A 14823-nucleotide genomic window follows, 5' to 3' on the forward strand; every position below is an offset into this window, starting at 1 on the left:
GCAATAAGGGGTGCAATTGCTAGAAACTACCTCGGACTGGTTCATCTCATCATTATTTTTGAAAGCTGGATAATTTTATGGGGACACAATCTCAGTTGTTTTTAACTTTGCTTTACTGCAATGCTTAATAGATGGCCTACAGCTATGTTTAAACAAATGAAGTGCAAAATATTCAAATGTGTACATTTACTAAATAAATACAAACATTGCCATTTTTGACCCAGTTTTACATTTTGTGCCTTAAATTAATCCTGAATCCTTCTGTTGGGATCAGGATAATCCAGATTTTTGCGATCAAAAGTGTTCCAATCTTACTAAAGAGTTTTGAACAACACTTACTGAGGGTTTGATCCAGATCAAAACTAAGATTGGATTACGTGATCTAATCCAATTTCAGAAGACTTTTTTTCTTTTGAACAACCCATTTTCAAGATTTGAGCCAGTCCGAAAACCAAAATCTGATTACATTTCTTTTGAACAACTGGGCCTTAGAGACAGAGTGACAAAAGTTGCACTGAAAGTGGATGGTCACTGAGGCTGGCAGTCATTAACATTCTGCATTACATTTATTTTTGTGCTACGTGGAAGAACAAGTTATACTCGTTATTATAATTTTGGGTGACCTATCCCTTTAAATGACATACCTTTCTGGAAGCACATAACATTTCTGAAAATATTTCATGGTTTAATTTTCTTTATCATAAAACTACTAATTAACTGGGTAACACTTTATTTCGATGGTCCACTTTGCGACTACATGTCAGTTACCAGAGTATTAGTAGACTGTCTACCTAATATCTGCCAACATTTTATTTTGATGCTGACCCAAAATACATCCGACTGACTATAAGTAACTTTATATGTCAACTACATGTCAACTTATTCCAATTACCAAAACACCAAACCTTAACCTAAAAGTCTACTAATACTCTAATGAGAGTTAGTTGACAAGCTACTTATAGTATGCAAACCATTACCTGATATCTCAAGTCACTTAGTACTGACTGATCCTCACCATTTTTAACCAGCAACAACACTATGTGTGGAATACAAAGCAAAAGGGAAGAAGAACCTGCCAAACCAGGTTCTTGGTCCTGCATAACTAAGGAGAAAAAATGCAGCCATTGCATCATTAACATCACATGCTTTCCTTTTTCTTTTGGTAACACTTTATTTGACAGTGTCATTGTTACATATGTTACATGTAGTTACTATAATAAGAACTATAAATTATGCATAATTACATGCAACTAACCCTAAACCAAACCAAACCCTAATCTTAACCCTGTAGTAGGCTACATGTAGTTACTTAATATTACTCAGTAGTACTTAAATCTATACGCTGATTACAGTCTAACAATGACACCTTAAAATAGTGTAACTCTTTTTTTATATAGGGTAATTAACCAAATGTATGATGCTTTATCACACAAATTCTGCCCCTCTCCTCTAACAGCAACTTAATAGGTAATGTGAAAAGTATCATTGTCATTGTAAGATCAACATGAAACACTAATTTAAAATATCAAAATGTACGGATAAACCACAGTAAACATTAATATTTATTTATTTCTAATTCAATCATATTTACTTGGGGTTAAGGGACACTTATCAGACCTAGATCTATGTCTTATGCGTCCCTTAACCCCAAGTAAATATGGTTAGGTTTTTTAAGGTTTTTAAGGTAAGTGTCTTGACAAGTTATAGTATAGTATATCTATACATACTTTTGTGACATCAAGAGTTTGATATCAGTTGGATCTTATTTGATTAAGAGGTTTCTGTTTAATTCCCTTGAAATGTTCCAAATTAGTAATATAAGACCGCAATTCACTACCATGCTTTCAGATCTTTTGTTTTTATCAGTCTGTCTATTTAAACTTTTTAATCAAGATTAGCCCATAAATGCATGCCTGTACTTCAATATTATCCCAATTTAATTATTGATGTGATTTGTATTGTATAGTATAGTAATATGTCTCAGCATTTTTTTTTTTTTTTTTTTTTTTATAATTATTGGGCAAATAATAGAGAAAGATGTGACTGTAGTTTGCTAAATCTAAAAAAGGAACCGTAAAAAACTATCTATGGCATAAATACATCGTTTTACTTTGATACAGTTTACGTCATCCCATTTATTTTTACTCTGACAGTGCACATGAGCATCACAAATCATATAACTTAGTCCAGTGACAGTCAGATAATCCTGGAAGCAGTCTAGAATTAATAATCATAGCCAAAAGAATAACATATGTTAATATCACGTGGTGAACATTTGTGTTCTTATCATTTTGTATGGACAGGTTCAACGAGTCCCCGGATGACGTTATGTCAAATAAACTGGTCTTGCCAGTTGTTGAAAACCTAGCTATTGTTTCGTTTCGGCAAGTTTGAGTTTAACACTTTAAAATAATAAATACACTTGAATGTTTTAACGGCCGACATGTCTGGAAATACGCTATAACTGCAATAGTGTAGATGAGAAAGTGCCTACGCAAGCTGTGTTTGTAATCGTGCATCCACAGTAACGTAGGCTATTCTGCTGGTTCGAGTGTACAACATATTACGTCGTAAAATGTAGTCATTGCTAGCACAGTATCCACATAAGAACGCTAACCATTAGCATCGCAACAAGATATCAACTATATAACGTTACATAGGTTGCCATACCTGCTGTTTTTCGAAATGATCTCTCTCGCCTCCTAACATCGTTTCCGTCCTCTTGCTTTTAACCCGCGAAGGCACCTGTCGTATTGAATTCATCCTTTATGGTGCTCTCGTGGTTTATGGTTAACAAACAGTTCCCTATCGTATCGTGTTATGCTCCAAAGTATCCGTCCTTAGACAATCCAGTGTGGCTGTGTGAGGGTTGTTTTCTTGCGTGTTGCGACGGTAAGTAGGACATGGAGAAAAACCTGTTCTGGCTTCGTGGCTTGCCGGTTTGAGTCGTACTACAGCATTGCTGTCTGTGGGAGGAGTAATAATGCGCGTTTTAATAACGCCTAAGCTGACATCTGGTCAAAAGAGTTCACATAGGCTATATAAAGTGATAAATCATCGCAGAGGTGCTACCTTTGCGTCATACGCGCTACAGTATACAGTGCACCCCATCTGAAACTTGCAATTCAGCTTCTATTTCTATTTAGAAGACATATGGGTTCCAGCAGGTCTGGTTTATCAGTTATCAAAAAGTTGATGAATAAGGAAAATACGAGTTTATAATCAAAGTGATAAAATGTAGGCCTATTTAAAGAATAAAGGCTACTTCCAAAGTCACAAAACAAAGAGGAAAAAAAAAAATCTGGTACAAGTTAAATACAATTTTTGATCAACAGGTGAGTATGTTGAACCAAACAATACCATTTACTGTTATATCAGGCCTTCAGTTTAAGCTTTACTTCATGTTGAGTGATTTATCCTAAGACCGGGAAAATGCCAAGCTAGACAGAGCTGGCAAAAGCTATAAGAGTGACTCTTTTAGTCACTCTTTTTTTTAAATGGGATATTGCAGTTTTATCATAGCCTTAATTATCCATGCACAACAGTGCTGTGCATAGACATTGGTTTATTTGTTAGAATTTTGTCATATAATTGAAGTATTTCAATCTTAAAAAAATATATTTTTATGTGTGGAAAATGCAGAATATATAAACGGCTTACACTTCCAGATTGATTCAGCTGTGGTGTATGGAGACTGTACGTTTGTGTGCCACTGCGTGTTTAATCTGCATCAAGCACAATAGATTTTTTTTTTTAACAGTGCAAGATTATTTGGTGACATTTTATATTAGGTGTCTTTAACATGTACTAACATTTCAATTTATCATTTGATACAATGCATTTATTATGTACATACATGTTTTTACATAGTACTTATATTAAAAAAAACAAAAAAACACACACCAGTATATAATTACATAATAGTACATCAATAATTATAGCCTTCCCTTACACCTTAACCCACCCTTAAACCTAACCATATACCACCAAACCTGTCCCTAACCTACCCATATACAGAGGTGGACAGCGACAAAGTACATTTACTTAAGTACTGTACTTAAGTACACTTTTTGAGTATCTGTACTTTACTTGAGTATTATTTTTTCTGGAAACATTTTACTTTAACTTCACTACATTTGAAAGACATCGTACTTTTTACTCTACTACATTTCTGTCAAGGTCCTTGAAGTGAATCAATCAATCAAAACTAACTTAAGCTGGACAATAACTTTATCCTAGCTGTTGTAAAGCCTAAACAATCAGTTATGGTAATTTCCTATAATCACTGTAAAGCTACTTTGAAACAATCCATATTGTTAAAAGCGCTATATAAATGAAGGTGACTTGACTTGACTAGAAAGTAATGTCAGTTAGGGGATGATTTTGGTTGGAAATGAAAGTTGGGTTGACATTACAACCCGACTGATGTTGGTTTCTGACGTCAACACGATTTTCATTTTCAACCACAATACCACGTCTGTCCAATATTGGAGATTAACGTCAATCTGACGTTGGATTCTGACATCAATCTGATTTTCATTTTCAACGTTGGGTTTTGTCTTCTAAATGCAAATTTTGTCATTGTTTTGGAGCACACTAGCTTATAGCAGTAAGGCTAACATATCCATACTAAAAGCCCAAAAACGTTAAATTTGAGGGAACAGCCATTTGGGTGTCCGAAACCATTGTGGACATTATTGAGTGCACTTATTCAATCTCACATTCAATCCCACTACTGGAGCTGTGTTCTAGAAATAAATTTGATATTGATATGATGGTAGGGGCAGGCATAGATTCAGAGGCATAAGGTACCGTAAGTATTACATACAACAATGCAACAATAATAAAACAATGCATTGACATTTACTTTTTACTTTTGATACTTAAGTACTTTTAAAAACAAGTACTTATGTACTTTTACTTAAGTAAATATCAGTCTTTACAACTTTTACTTGCAACGGAGTAATATTTGACCAGTAGTATCTGTACTTTCACTCAAGTAAGGAAGTTGTGTACTTTGTCCACCTCTGCCCGTATACCACCTCTATAGCACCAAAAGTCTTTTGCAATACAACATAAACACAATAAATACATTGCACTTATTTTTTTTAAGCAAGTACATAGTAGTTAAAGACACCTAATATAAAGTGTGACGAATTAAATCACTTTCATGGTCACTTATCACAAGAAAAGGAGTAAAACATTACCAACAAAACAAAACAAAAAATGTGTCAGAGGTGTTTACTGATATGGAAAATGAGAGAAGGCAGAATAAATAATGATTTTATAAATATCATCATATACACAATGTTATTATTGCATACTGTTTGTATGCAGCTACAACAATATAGTGAGGTGCAAATAGTATCTGCCACTATTTGCATTAATAGCATCGAACTAATATTTACAAAATAACTACTTTCACTTTGTGCTTATAGCCTCGGCCATAAGAAAATCCCATCTGTTCAACAGCTGGAACTTGAGATTTACTGCATACTAGAGATTCCTCTACCACCTCCTAAAAGTGAGGGAAAAAATTGTTATCCAAAATAAAGCAAAATGAAATGTCATCCAAAAACAATTTGTAAATCCAATAAACAAACTGTAGTTCTTTCATTCAATTAAAGTCGGCCTGCAATTCCGTCACTTCACTAGACCTGCCCTGTTTACTGAAAGATGTATACATTTCTTTATGCACAAGTAAAGTGATAGATTAAAGTTCCAAGTATCACTACAGCAGCAGTGTAATATGTGCTTCTTTCAGATAAGGTTGGAATCAAGAGAATGAGATCTTTGACATTCTCAAAAGATTACAAGCCATTTTTCTGGGAAATTAAATGGAATAATAATTTTCACAATTATTAGTCACAGGGAGCAATAAACGTGTGGAGCATTTTACATTCATCACAGTATGCTATCTAACAACTGCCATGGTTATGGTAACTGTTGCTCACATCAGCTAACTTTAATTAGAGTACAACTATATATTATCTAATGATAAACATGAACTAAATCATAAAATACCACTACTGGCTAGATTCCCGAGGAATGTCAAAAATTGAGTCATTTAATCACCTACCAGCAAGTGTGCTTGAGAAACACTGAAATGAACGGGGTTGAATGGTTGCCCAACGATGCATTACTTCTGCATTCTTCAATTCCTACGGTAGTCTATCGGCACTCTGTTTTTCAAAGGCTCTGGTCCAAACCAGCCATGACAGTGACACGTGACGGGAGATGATCTTGGTCCTTTTTTAAAATGCTCCATAAACACTTCCATATTTTCGAAAAAAGTAATAGTAATTTTTATTTAAATCAGCTGTCTACATACACAATGGTGTTTATATCCACAAAACATGAGTACTGAAATACTATTAAGTAACAATATACAATGTAAAATATGCAAGCAGATAACATTTTACTTGTGCAGTCTTGCAGTCAGAGTGAAATTACTGTATTACTGCCCACAGATTACAAATACTTTATTTTATTTTTTTATCTTATGCCGATGTTTGAGCACCCCTAGATTTAAGTGCCTTTTCCAAAAATACCTGAAGGACAAAACAAAAATTAAATGAGAACCTTAGTAGATTTTATATAACCACAATAAACATTCATTACAAATAAAAAGCAATTAAATGTAAAAAAAAAAAAAAATTACCCTGACAGGATCCGAGAGTGTGTCGCTCACAGGTGCTGTTTGTCCTCCTTTCATCTCTCTGTATTTCAGATATTCGTGGGCAAAGGAAATGGCCTCTTCTTCACTATTCAAAGGAAAAAAAGGACAGTGAAACTATTCTTTTATTCAACTTCGTGTTAGAAACACAAATTAACTTGTTTTACTTATAAAGATTAGGAACACCTATCTAATAAAAATACCTCCATCATTAAAGCTACACAATGTAACTTCTGGCCCTCTAGCGTTTGAAACATAAAACTGCAAGTTACTTGTGAAGAAACATTTTTGGAAATTATAAATAAATTTTATAAATCTAAAATAGATTTATAAAAAATCTGCACGCTTCAGTTAAAACAGTTAACACAGTTAAAACGCTTCAGTTAAAACAGTGTAAGACTGGAGAAACTGGAAGAACTGGAAGAGAAGGCTACTCTCTCTGAAATTAACATTTGAACACTCTTGCATAAGTAAGAACACCGTCCGAGACGCACCACACCGAGCACCACGCCTCATCACCCCCTCTTTCCCCATCTCTTCTCTTCTCATGCTAAGATCACCTGAAATTCACCTACAAATCTATATGGTTTAATGTGAACGATTGTCCAACAACACTCTACATGTTTGTGATCATTTTAAATTTCTCAGTGCGACTGGTACAATTGTCTCATCCCCACAGAAGATGCACCGAAATGTTGGTCGCTGAAAATTACATTTTCGTTTTTTGGCAGAAAGAGGGGAAAAAAAAAGGCAGAAAATAGGCCGCCCCTCCGTGTTCAGCGATCAGGTTTCCCTCTCGCGCAGCATGTTTTGTAACTTTGCAAGCGGCTCCGCTTTTCTCTGCTCCGGAAAAGTAAAGTCCGCTCAAATAACGAATAATAATGAATAACGAATAATGAAATTTCTCTGTAGTAGACATGTTTCTCTTTGCAATAGCCTGATACTGTGCTGTAGCCGTGCTCTCGTTCACTGACCCACTCCCTGCTAGATGCTCACATGCTCTGATAATAATAGCTTTGTAGAACTATATTTTGATAATTGGTAAAAAAATAAATCTATTAAATCTGATTCTGTTGTAATAATATATTGATATTTAATATTATTTTAATATAGGGCTATTTTCTGTCCAATTTTTGTGTCACTTTAAATAAAAGTGTGGTTATTTTATTTTGTTGGCTTGTAGTTTTTTTTAAATTTGTATTATTATTATTATTCAGATTCAGTAAAAGTATTGCATTCAATTTAAAAGTCTAATAATAATATAATTAAAATAAATGAATGGCCAAGTGCATCCAGAATTTTCGGTTTCGGCCCAGAATTCCATTTCGGTGCATCCCTAGTTTTAAGAGTTAAGAGATATTTTGCTTACTGTGGCGGGCGGGTAATGCAGTAAGGTGTAAACTGCCCAGGTCTGGGACTGTGATTAATGCAGATTCCCATTGTTAGCTCATGTTTCCATTTGAAAGAGGTTTCTGTCTTGGTAGACAGGAGTATTTACAGAAATGTTTCAAAAGGCTCAGGGTGATTCTTTAAACAGATTTATGTATTTTTTTAATGTCAGGTATACATCTTTTACTCTTAATTCCAGAGAATTTGATGTTTTGTATTGATTGTCGTTTAATTGATTATGTAACTGGCATGATACATTTACTTGACTATTAATAAATTGTTACATTTTATTTTATTTTGACTTACTCCAAAATTATAACTCTAGTAGATTACGTTGTATCCATTTGTTACCGCAAAGCTGCGTCCAGATCACGGGTTGTATGAAGCATGGGGCACATCATCTGGCGAGATTCTGGACTCCTGCATTGTTATGCAGTCACATTCACTATAGGCGGCTAGATAAACATACGAACGAGGTAATAGTAAGCATGGGGCAGCATTTCTCGTAGTACTGGCCATAACATCTGGTCATTGTCTCTGCTTTAAGTTGTTATATAGGCGACTGTAGGGGGCTACATGGGTACCTTTTAACAATAGCAGCATTAAACTGCTTTAGCTATAACCTCTGGTTATCGATCAGACTGGCGAGTTTGTGATTGTGGGCCCACATAAAAATTAACGGCCGGTGCGAGGAGGACCCTGTGCGACTTTGGCACCCGAATGAACGAGTACAATAAGAGTAAAGAGTTAATTAGAATAATCAAATGTCTAGATAAATTATCATATAAATGATCAATAATAAATTGGAGTCAGAAAAAAGTAGAATTGTAATTAAATTACTTCTCAAAAGACAAAACGTGCAGAAACCTTCACCCACTTATCAGAATCAAGATATTGTTATATCTTGATTGTTACTACTCAAACAACAGCAAAAAAACAACAACATGACAAATGAAACTGACACACATCAAATCAAATATAAATACCGATTATGTATTGAAAGTAGTTACTTTCCCTAAACAGTATCTTCATGTGAATGTTTAACTTCTGAATAATGTATGAAATGTATGAAATGTAAATGTAAAATTAAACCTTAATTTGAAGCAGGGATCGGCAACCTATGACACTCAATCACAGAAGAATGCACATAGTTTGTCAGAAACACTGCATGCTTTAAACTCTCACATTTTAATAGTAGCTATAGCTCCTAACTTAAAACAGGCTCTGTGATTGAGTAATGATTACCTCAAAATGTACAGTACGTCTGTATGCAAGTTCAAGGGAATGCATTTTAATTTAATACATACACCTATTTAGCTATTTTCACATGCCAGTGATTATCCCTCCACGTGCCACTGGTTGCGACCCCTGATTTAAATATTATACAAAAGATTGTTGCTCTAGAGGAGCAAATGATCCTCATAAGTCGAAAAAAAAATTCTATCTGACCTCAGAGAACTTCAGTATTAAAGGATATGTTCGCTCCAGAATTAAAATGTCCTGATAATTTACTCACCCCCATGTCATCGAAGATATCCATGTCTTTCTTTCTTCAAGAAATTAAGGTTTTTGAGGAGAACATAACAGGATTTTTCTCCATATAGTGGACTTCAAAGGGGATCAACGGTTTGAAGGTCCAAATTGCAGTTTCTTTATATAGTTTATATACTTTTCAAGCACAAATGCTTGTCTTTCACTCGCATTACGTGGTCACGTTGGAAAGGTACGTAGGGTAGGGTGAAAAACTCCATCTCATTTTCTCCTCCAACTTCAAAATTGTCCGACATCGTTGTTTTACCTTTTTTTGTAAAGGCCGTTTGACTCAGTCTTTGCACGTTTGCTTTGTAAACACTGGGTCGGTACTTCCGTGTACGTCACGCGTTGCTCCCCGTTGAAGTTCACTATATAGAGAAAAATCCTGGAATGTTTTCCTCAAAAACCTTAATTTCTTTTCGACTCAACAAAGAAAGACATGAACATCTTGGATGACATGGGGGTGAGTAAATTATGAGCAAATCCTTTAATTGTTGCAGTGTTTGTATTAATACTTCCCGATCATTCTGTTAAGGTTTATTTTGCAATACTGACCGGGTGACTGTACATTATTCCTTGTAAATCTGTTATGTAGAACAGCTTCACCATTACAACAACAGTACAAAAAAATGCTGTTTAACTTAGCAAACTCATGAACTGAATCAGAAAAAAATGATGTATGAAATTTCAAGTAGGATCAACTAACCCATTTTGCTCCACAACGCAGTTCAGCAGCTCCTGCACTAGTTTAGAGAGACCCTTCGAGATCAAGTGCCTCTTCAAATAAGTGAAGTGTTTGGTCTTCATCAACGTCTGGGACTTGCCATTTTCACAAAGGAACGTGAACACTGTGTCTCTAATCTAGAGCAAATAAAAATGAATTAAAATATACAACTGAAGTACTGTGAAAAGATTTGTTTAACAATAAGAGAAGGAATAACCTGTGAAGGAATGCCGGCTAACTCTCCAGTGGTCATGCTTTCCTCTATCTGATCCAGAATGAGGGTAGGGTTGCAGGACAACAGGAAGCTCTGTTGTTTAAAACACACAAAACATTGTTTTAGTACACACTGAAAATCAAACTCATCATTCAGATCATAGATCAGTGAAACAGGAAAGCTTGTATACATTCAAAATAAAAATCACAATACTTTAAGGTGACATAGTTACACATTACATGTACTTACTATAGTAGTAATAATAGTAAATTATGCATAATTACAAGCAACTAACCCTAAACCAAACCCCAATATTAACTGTATCCTAAGTACATGTTGTTAATTCATATTACTCAGTGCCTGTTTGTGTAATTAAAATTAAAGGAAGAGAAAAAAACGTATCATTATTTACTTGCCCTCATAGTATACAAAACTTAGCACTTTTATTTTGCAAAGCATAAAATAGATACAGTATGTGCAAAATGTCCAAGAAACTCTATTCCATACAACAAAGATAAACAAAAGGTATGATATTATTATGGTTTCATTCAGCTTTTTTGGGTTGTAAAGCCTTATTCTCCGTAAAACTGCTTTGGAACAATATTGTGAAAAGTGTTAAATAAATGTTTCTCTTACAAGGTTTACAATGTACATGTAACATCACATAGTGGGCAGAAAATGAGATATGCTGTCAACTTAAAGTGAATATTTAGTTATTTTAATAATTCACTTTTAAATTTAATAAGAAAGAAAAAATATACTGAGCAAAATTCTGATTCACAAGCAAATATCTGAACTTTTAATGAAACCTTCAAAAATCAGTCTGACAAAAGCTCTGTGAATCTGTCTGAGCTGTTACTGAATCAAAATCTGACTCCCTTGCAGTCATATCTGTCTTGAAATGAAGTACTTAATGGAACTTCAGAAATGATAAGAGTGTATATATAAATAAACAGTCGAAGTCAAGTTTACACACACCTTCCAGAAAATGCTAAATGTTATTTTTTTAAAAAAAGCATCATAAAATTTCATTTCATTTTTTTTTTAAATGCTTTGATACTATTTTCAAGCAAATGGTACATTTTCAAAACTTTTAATTCTAATCTCATAACAGATAATCAAAAACGCACTTAAAAAAAACAAAAAAAAAAACATATACGTTTCAATTAACTCGCCAGTGTTAGGCCATATGTCTCCCAGAAAATGTAGTTGTATGCATATCTGAACATGCAATATATCAAAAGAACGAACAGACCCTGTGTTTTTAAACAAACAAACAGTTGTATTCTAGCTTCATGCATTTTTATCAACACTTGAAGGGGTTTCATAAAAAAGCAAAATTGAGCAAAAAGCTGAGAAAATCGCATTGTTTTTATTTTTATTTTTTATAAAGACTACGCCCAGATCGGATTCAGAATGATGATCAAAACAAAGATGGAGTAGATCGAGTCTATCAACACTGCCAAAGCTTCACAGTCCTAACCACTAACCGTCCTGGGTCGACATTTCACTCGGTAACATTAGGCCGCTTTGATTTATATGCTGTTTATTGTTGATGATCACATTATTTTTCATATGCATCTGCTTACATATGAGGCCTCTTGTTTCTGCTTCTTTGCCTGTGTTTTGATCTGGAGATACTGTACTCGTTCAGGAGATGTGTAATAGCGACCCTTTCCCCTACAGCAGTGGTTCCCAAACCTGTCCTGGAGTACCCCCAACACTGCACGTTTTCTTTGTCTCCCTAATCAAACACACCTGATTCAACTCATCAGCTCATTAACCCATGTGATAATGACAGGTTCACTGGGAACCACTGCCCTACAGGGAAAACCATAAAATCTCAACAATGACAGGGAAGCGTTTTCTCATAAAAGACAAGATATTTACCATTTGCTTGTAAAAATAGAATCAAGGCAATTGAAAAAAAACTAAATAAAATGTTATGATCCCTCTTATTGTTATGAATTGTGAACCTACTTGAATCTGTGGTTCCTTCTTTTTGACACAAGGTATGAGCAAGAGTGTGCCCAAAGAGAAGGCCTGCAGACTGAACTGAGAAAACCGCTTGGCAATGGCAACCAGATCCAAAGTGAATAAAAATGGACATCTAAAAAAAAAAGAAAAGAGAAATGGTCATCTTTGAGTTACGGAGCCCCAACAATACTATTGATCAGCATTACCAAACGTGGACATTTTCCACTAGAAACAAGCATTGATGTATTATTTTAATTTAATACTGTGAAGCTGCTTTGATACAATCTGTATTGTGAAAAGCGCTATATAAATAAACTTGACTTGACTTGACTAAAGGGACATGGTGGTGGAAAAAATTGGGATGGGATAAAAAATATTTTCAAAGCTTTGCGTTCTCTTGCAAAACATTTGCGTTCCCCCGAGAAACTTTGCGTTCTCTGGCTAATAATATTTGCCTTCTCTCACAAACTTTTGCGTTCTCTTGCAAATCTTGTGAATTCGGAAAAACACTTTCTGTTTAATGTCCCGCTGGCAGTGTTTCAGACAACTTCATACATTAGCAATGGAACGTTTCATAGTGTTTTATTTTGAACTTGGACTTAAGTATAAAGAAATCCAGTCAGTGCTTAGTGCTTTTCGGGTTTTGCACTTCACATACGGTACCTTCAGACTTGACTCTCAGCCACCTGCTTAGAGATCAATTTATATTATAAAGCTCATTTTGAGGAAAATTAGGTTGTAGCTCATTGTCTGCAGTACTATGATTGGAAAGAGGTGTCATTTGTGTTTTAACAACATTTAGCTCACAAGTTATTGATCCGGGAAGTTTGAATCTGTGAATATATTGCCAAATTTACTGAACTCCTTGAACTAAGCACTGACAGGATTTCTTTATGCTTAAAGGAATAGTTCACTTTAAAATGAAAATTCTGTCATCATATACTCACCCTCATGTTGTTTCAAACCTGTATGAATTTTTTTCTTCTGCTGAACAGAAAGGAAGATATTTAGAAGAATGTCAGTAACCAGACAGTTTCTGGGTCCCATTGACTTTCATAGTATACTTTTTTCCTACTATGGAAGTCAATGGGACCCAGAAACTGTCTGGTTACTGACATTCTTCTAAATATCTTCCTTTCTGTTCAGCAGAAGAAATAAATTCATACAGGTTTGAAACAACATGAGGGTGAGTATATGATGACAGAATTTTCATTTTAAAGTGAACTATTCCTTTAAGTCCAAGCTCAAAATAAAACTCGACGAACCACTCCATTGTTGATGTACGGAGTTGTCTGAAACATCGCCAGCGGGACATTAAACAGGAAGTGTTTGCCTGAACTCACAACAAGATTTGAGAGAGAACAAAATCTTTGCGAGAGAATGCAATAGTTTTGCGAGACAATGCAGAAGTTTTGAAAACAATTGTTTTCCTCCCATCCCATATTTTTTCCACCACCGTCCCTTTAGGTGCTCTGTATTGAGTAAATATTGAAGACACAGCAAAAACAAATAGTCAAATCACAGATACAATTGAATTATTAAGTAGCGGGACAAAGTTGTCAAAGTATTCTGTGTAAGCGTCTCTGTGCAGTGGCAGGAAGAGTATGCACTTTTGAAAAATAAAAAAATAAGAGAATGGCTTGTTTAGTTCAAAAAAAAATAAGTTCAAATTTCTTTGAACTTATTTTCCAATGTAGTGTTGTCACGGTACCAAAATTTCAGTATTCGGTACCAATACCTGTGAAAATCCACAGTTCTCGGTACCAATTTCGGTACCAAAGCTTAATTTAGATTAAATTTACATCTATTAAAGTGTATATCACGGTTACAAAGATGGAAACTGTAGTATTAAAACATTTTACAATAAGATTCTATTTGTTAGATAACATTAGATAAAATGACCTAACAATTAACAATAGTTATATACTGTAGCAATTATTCTCCTTGGGGTTAATTAAAAAATTTACTAATACATTTTTAAAATCAAAAGTTTTATCTGTTAACATTATTTAATGCACAATGAATGAAGTGAACAAACATGCACAATCAAGTGTTTGTATTAAATAACATTCACAAACATTAATTAATGTTGTAAAAATATTGTTCACTCAATGTGTTGATGTTAGATAACGCATTAAGTAATGTTAATGAATGGTATCTTACTGTAGTGTTACCAAACTATACAGGAGATAAAACGTGTTTTATTTGACTTGACTGTACTTTTATTTAATCCCAAACTGTGTTCACCTTAAATTTTAAAAGGGCTTTTAAAGCCTGCTAAGAGTTATCCAGCCAAGAATAAGCCTAGAA

The 14823-nt window shown here is 34.4% G+C and overlaps 2 protein-coding genes across 2 annotated transcripts in view; both read right to left on the minus strand.

Moving 5' to 3' along the window:
* Positions 1–2970, minus strand: part of hip1rb (huntingtin interacting protein 1 related b) — a 36790-nt gene extending 33820 nt beyond the window's left edge. The window contains exon 1 of the mRNA XM_084115046.1: positions 2671–2970. Coding sequence (XP_083971172.1) covers positions 2671–2763 — 93 coding nt within the window. The 5' untranslated portion in view covers positions 2764–2970. The remainder of the gene's footprint in view (positions 1–2670) is intronic.
* Positions 2971–6281: 3311 nt separating this feature from the next.
* Positions 6282–14823, minus strand: part of kntc1 (kinetochore associated 1) — a 59450-nt gene continuing 50908 nt past the window's right edge. The window contains exons 56-60 of the mRNA XM_084115449.1: positions 12517–12646; positions 10540–10629; positions 10305–10459; positions 6662–6764; positions 6282–6551 (exon numbers count right to left, since the gene is read on the minus strand). Coding sequence (XP_083971575.1) covers positions 6501–6551; positions 6662–6764; positions 10305–10459; positions 10540–10629; positions 12517–12646 — 529 coding nt within the window. The 3' untranslated portion in view covers positions 6282–6500. The remainder of the gene's footprint in view (positions 6552–6661; positions 6765–10304; positions 10460–10539; positions 10630–12516; positions 12647–14823) is intronic.

Source organism: Abramis brama (assembly GCF_963993115.1).
Source record: "Abramis brama genome assembly, chromosome: 5".
Taxonomy (NCBI): Eukaryota; Metazoa; Chordata; class Actinopteri; order Cypriniformes; family Leuciscidae; genus Abramis; species Abramis brama.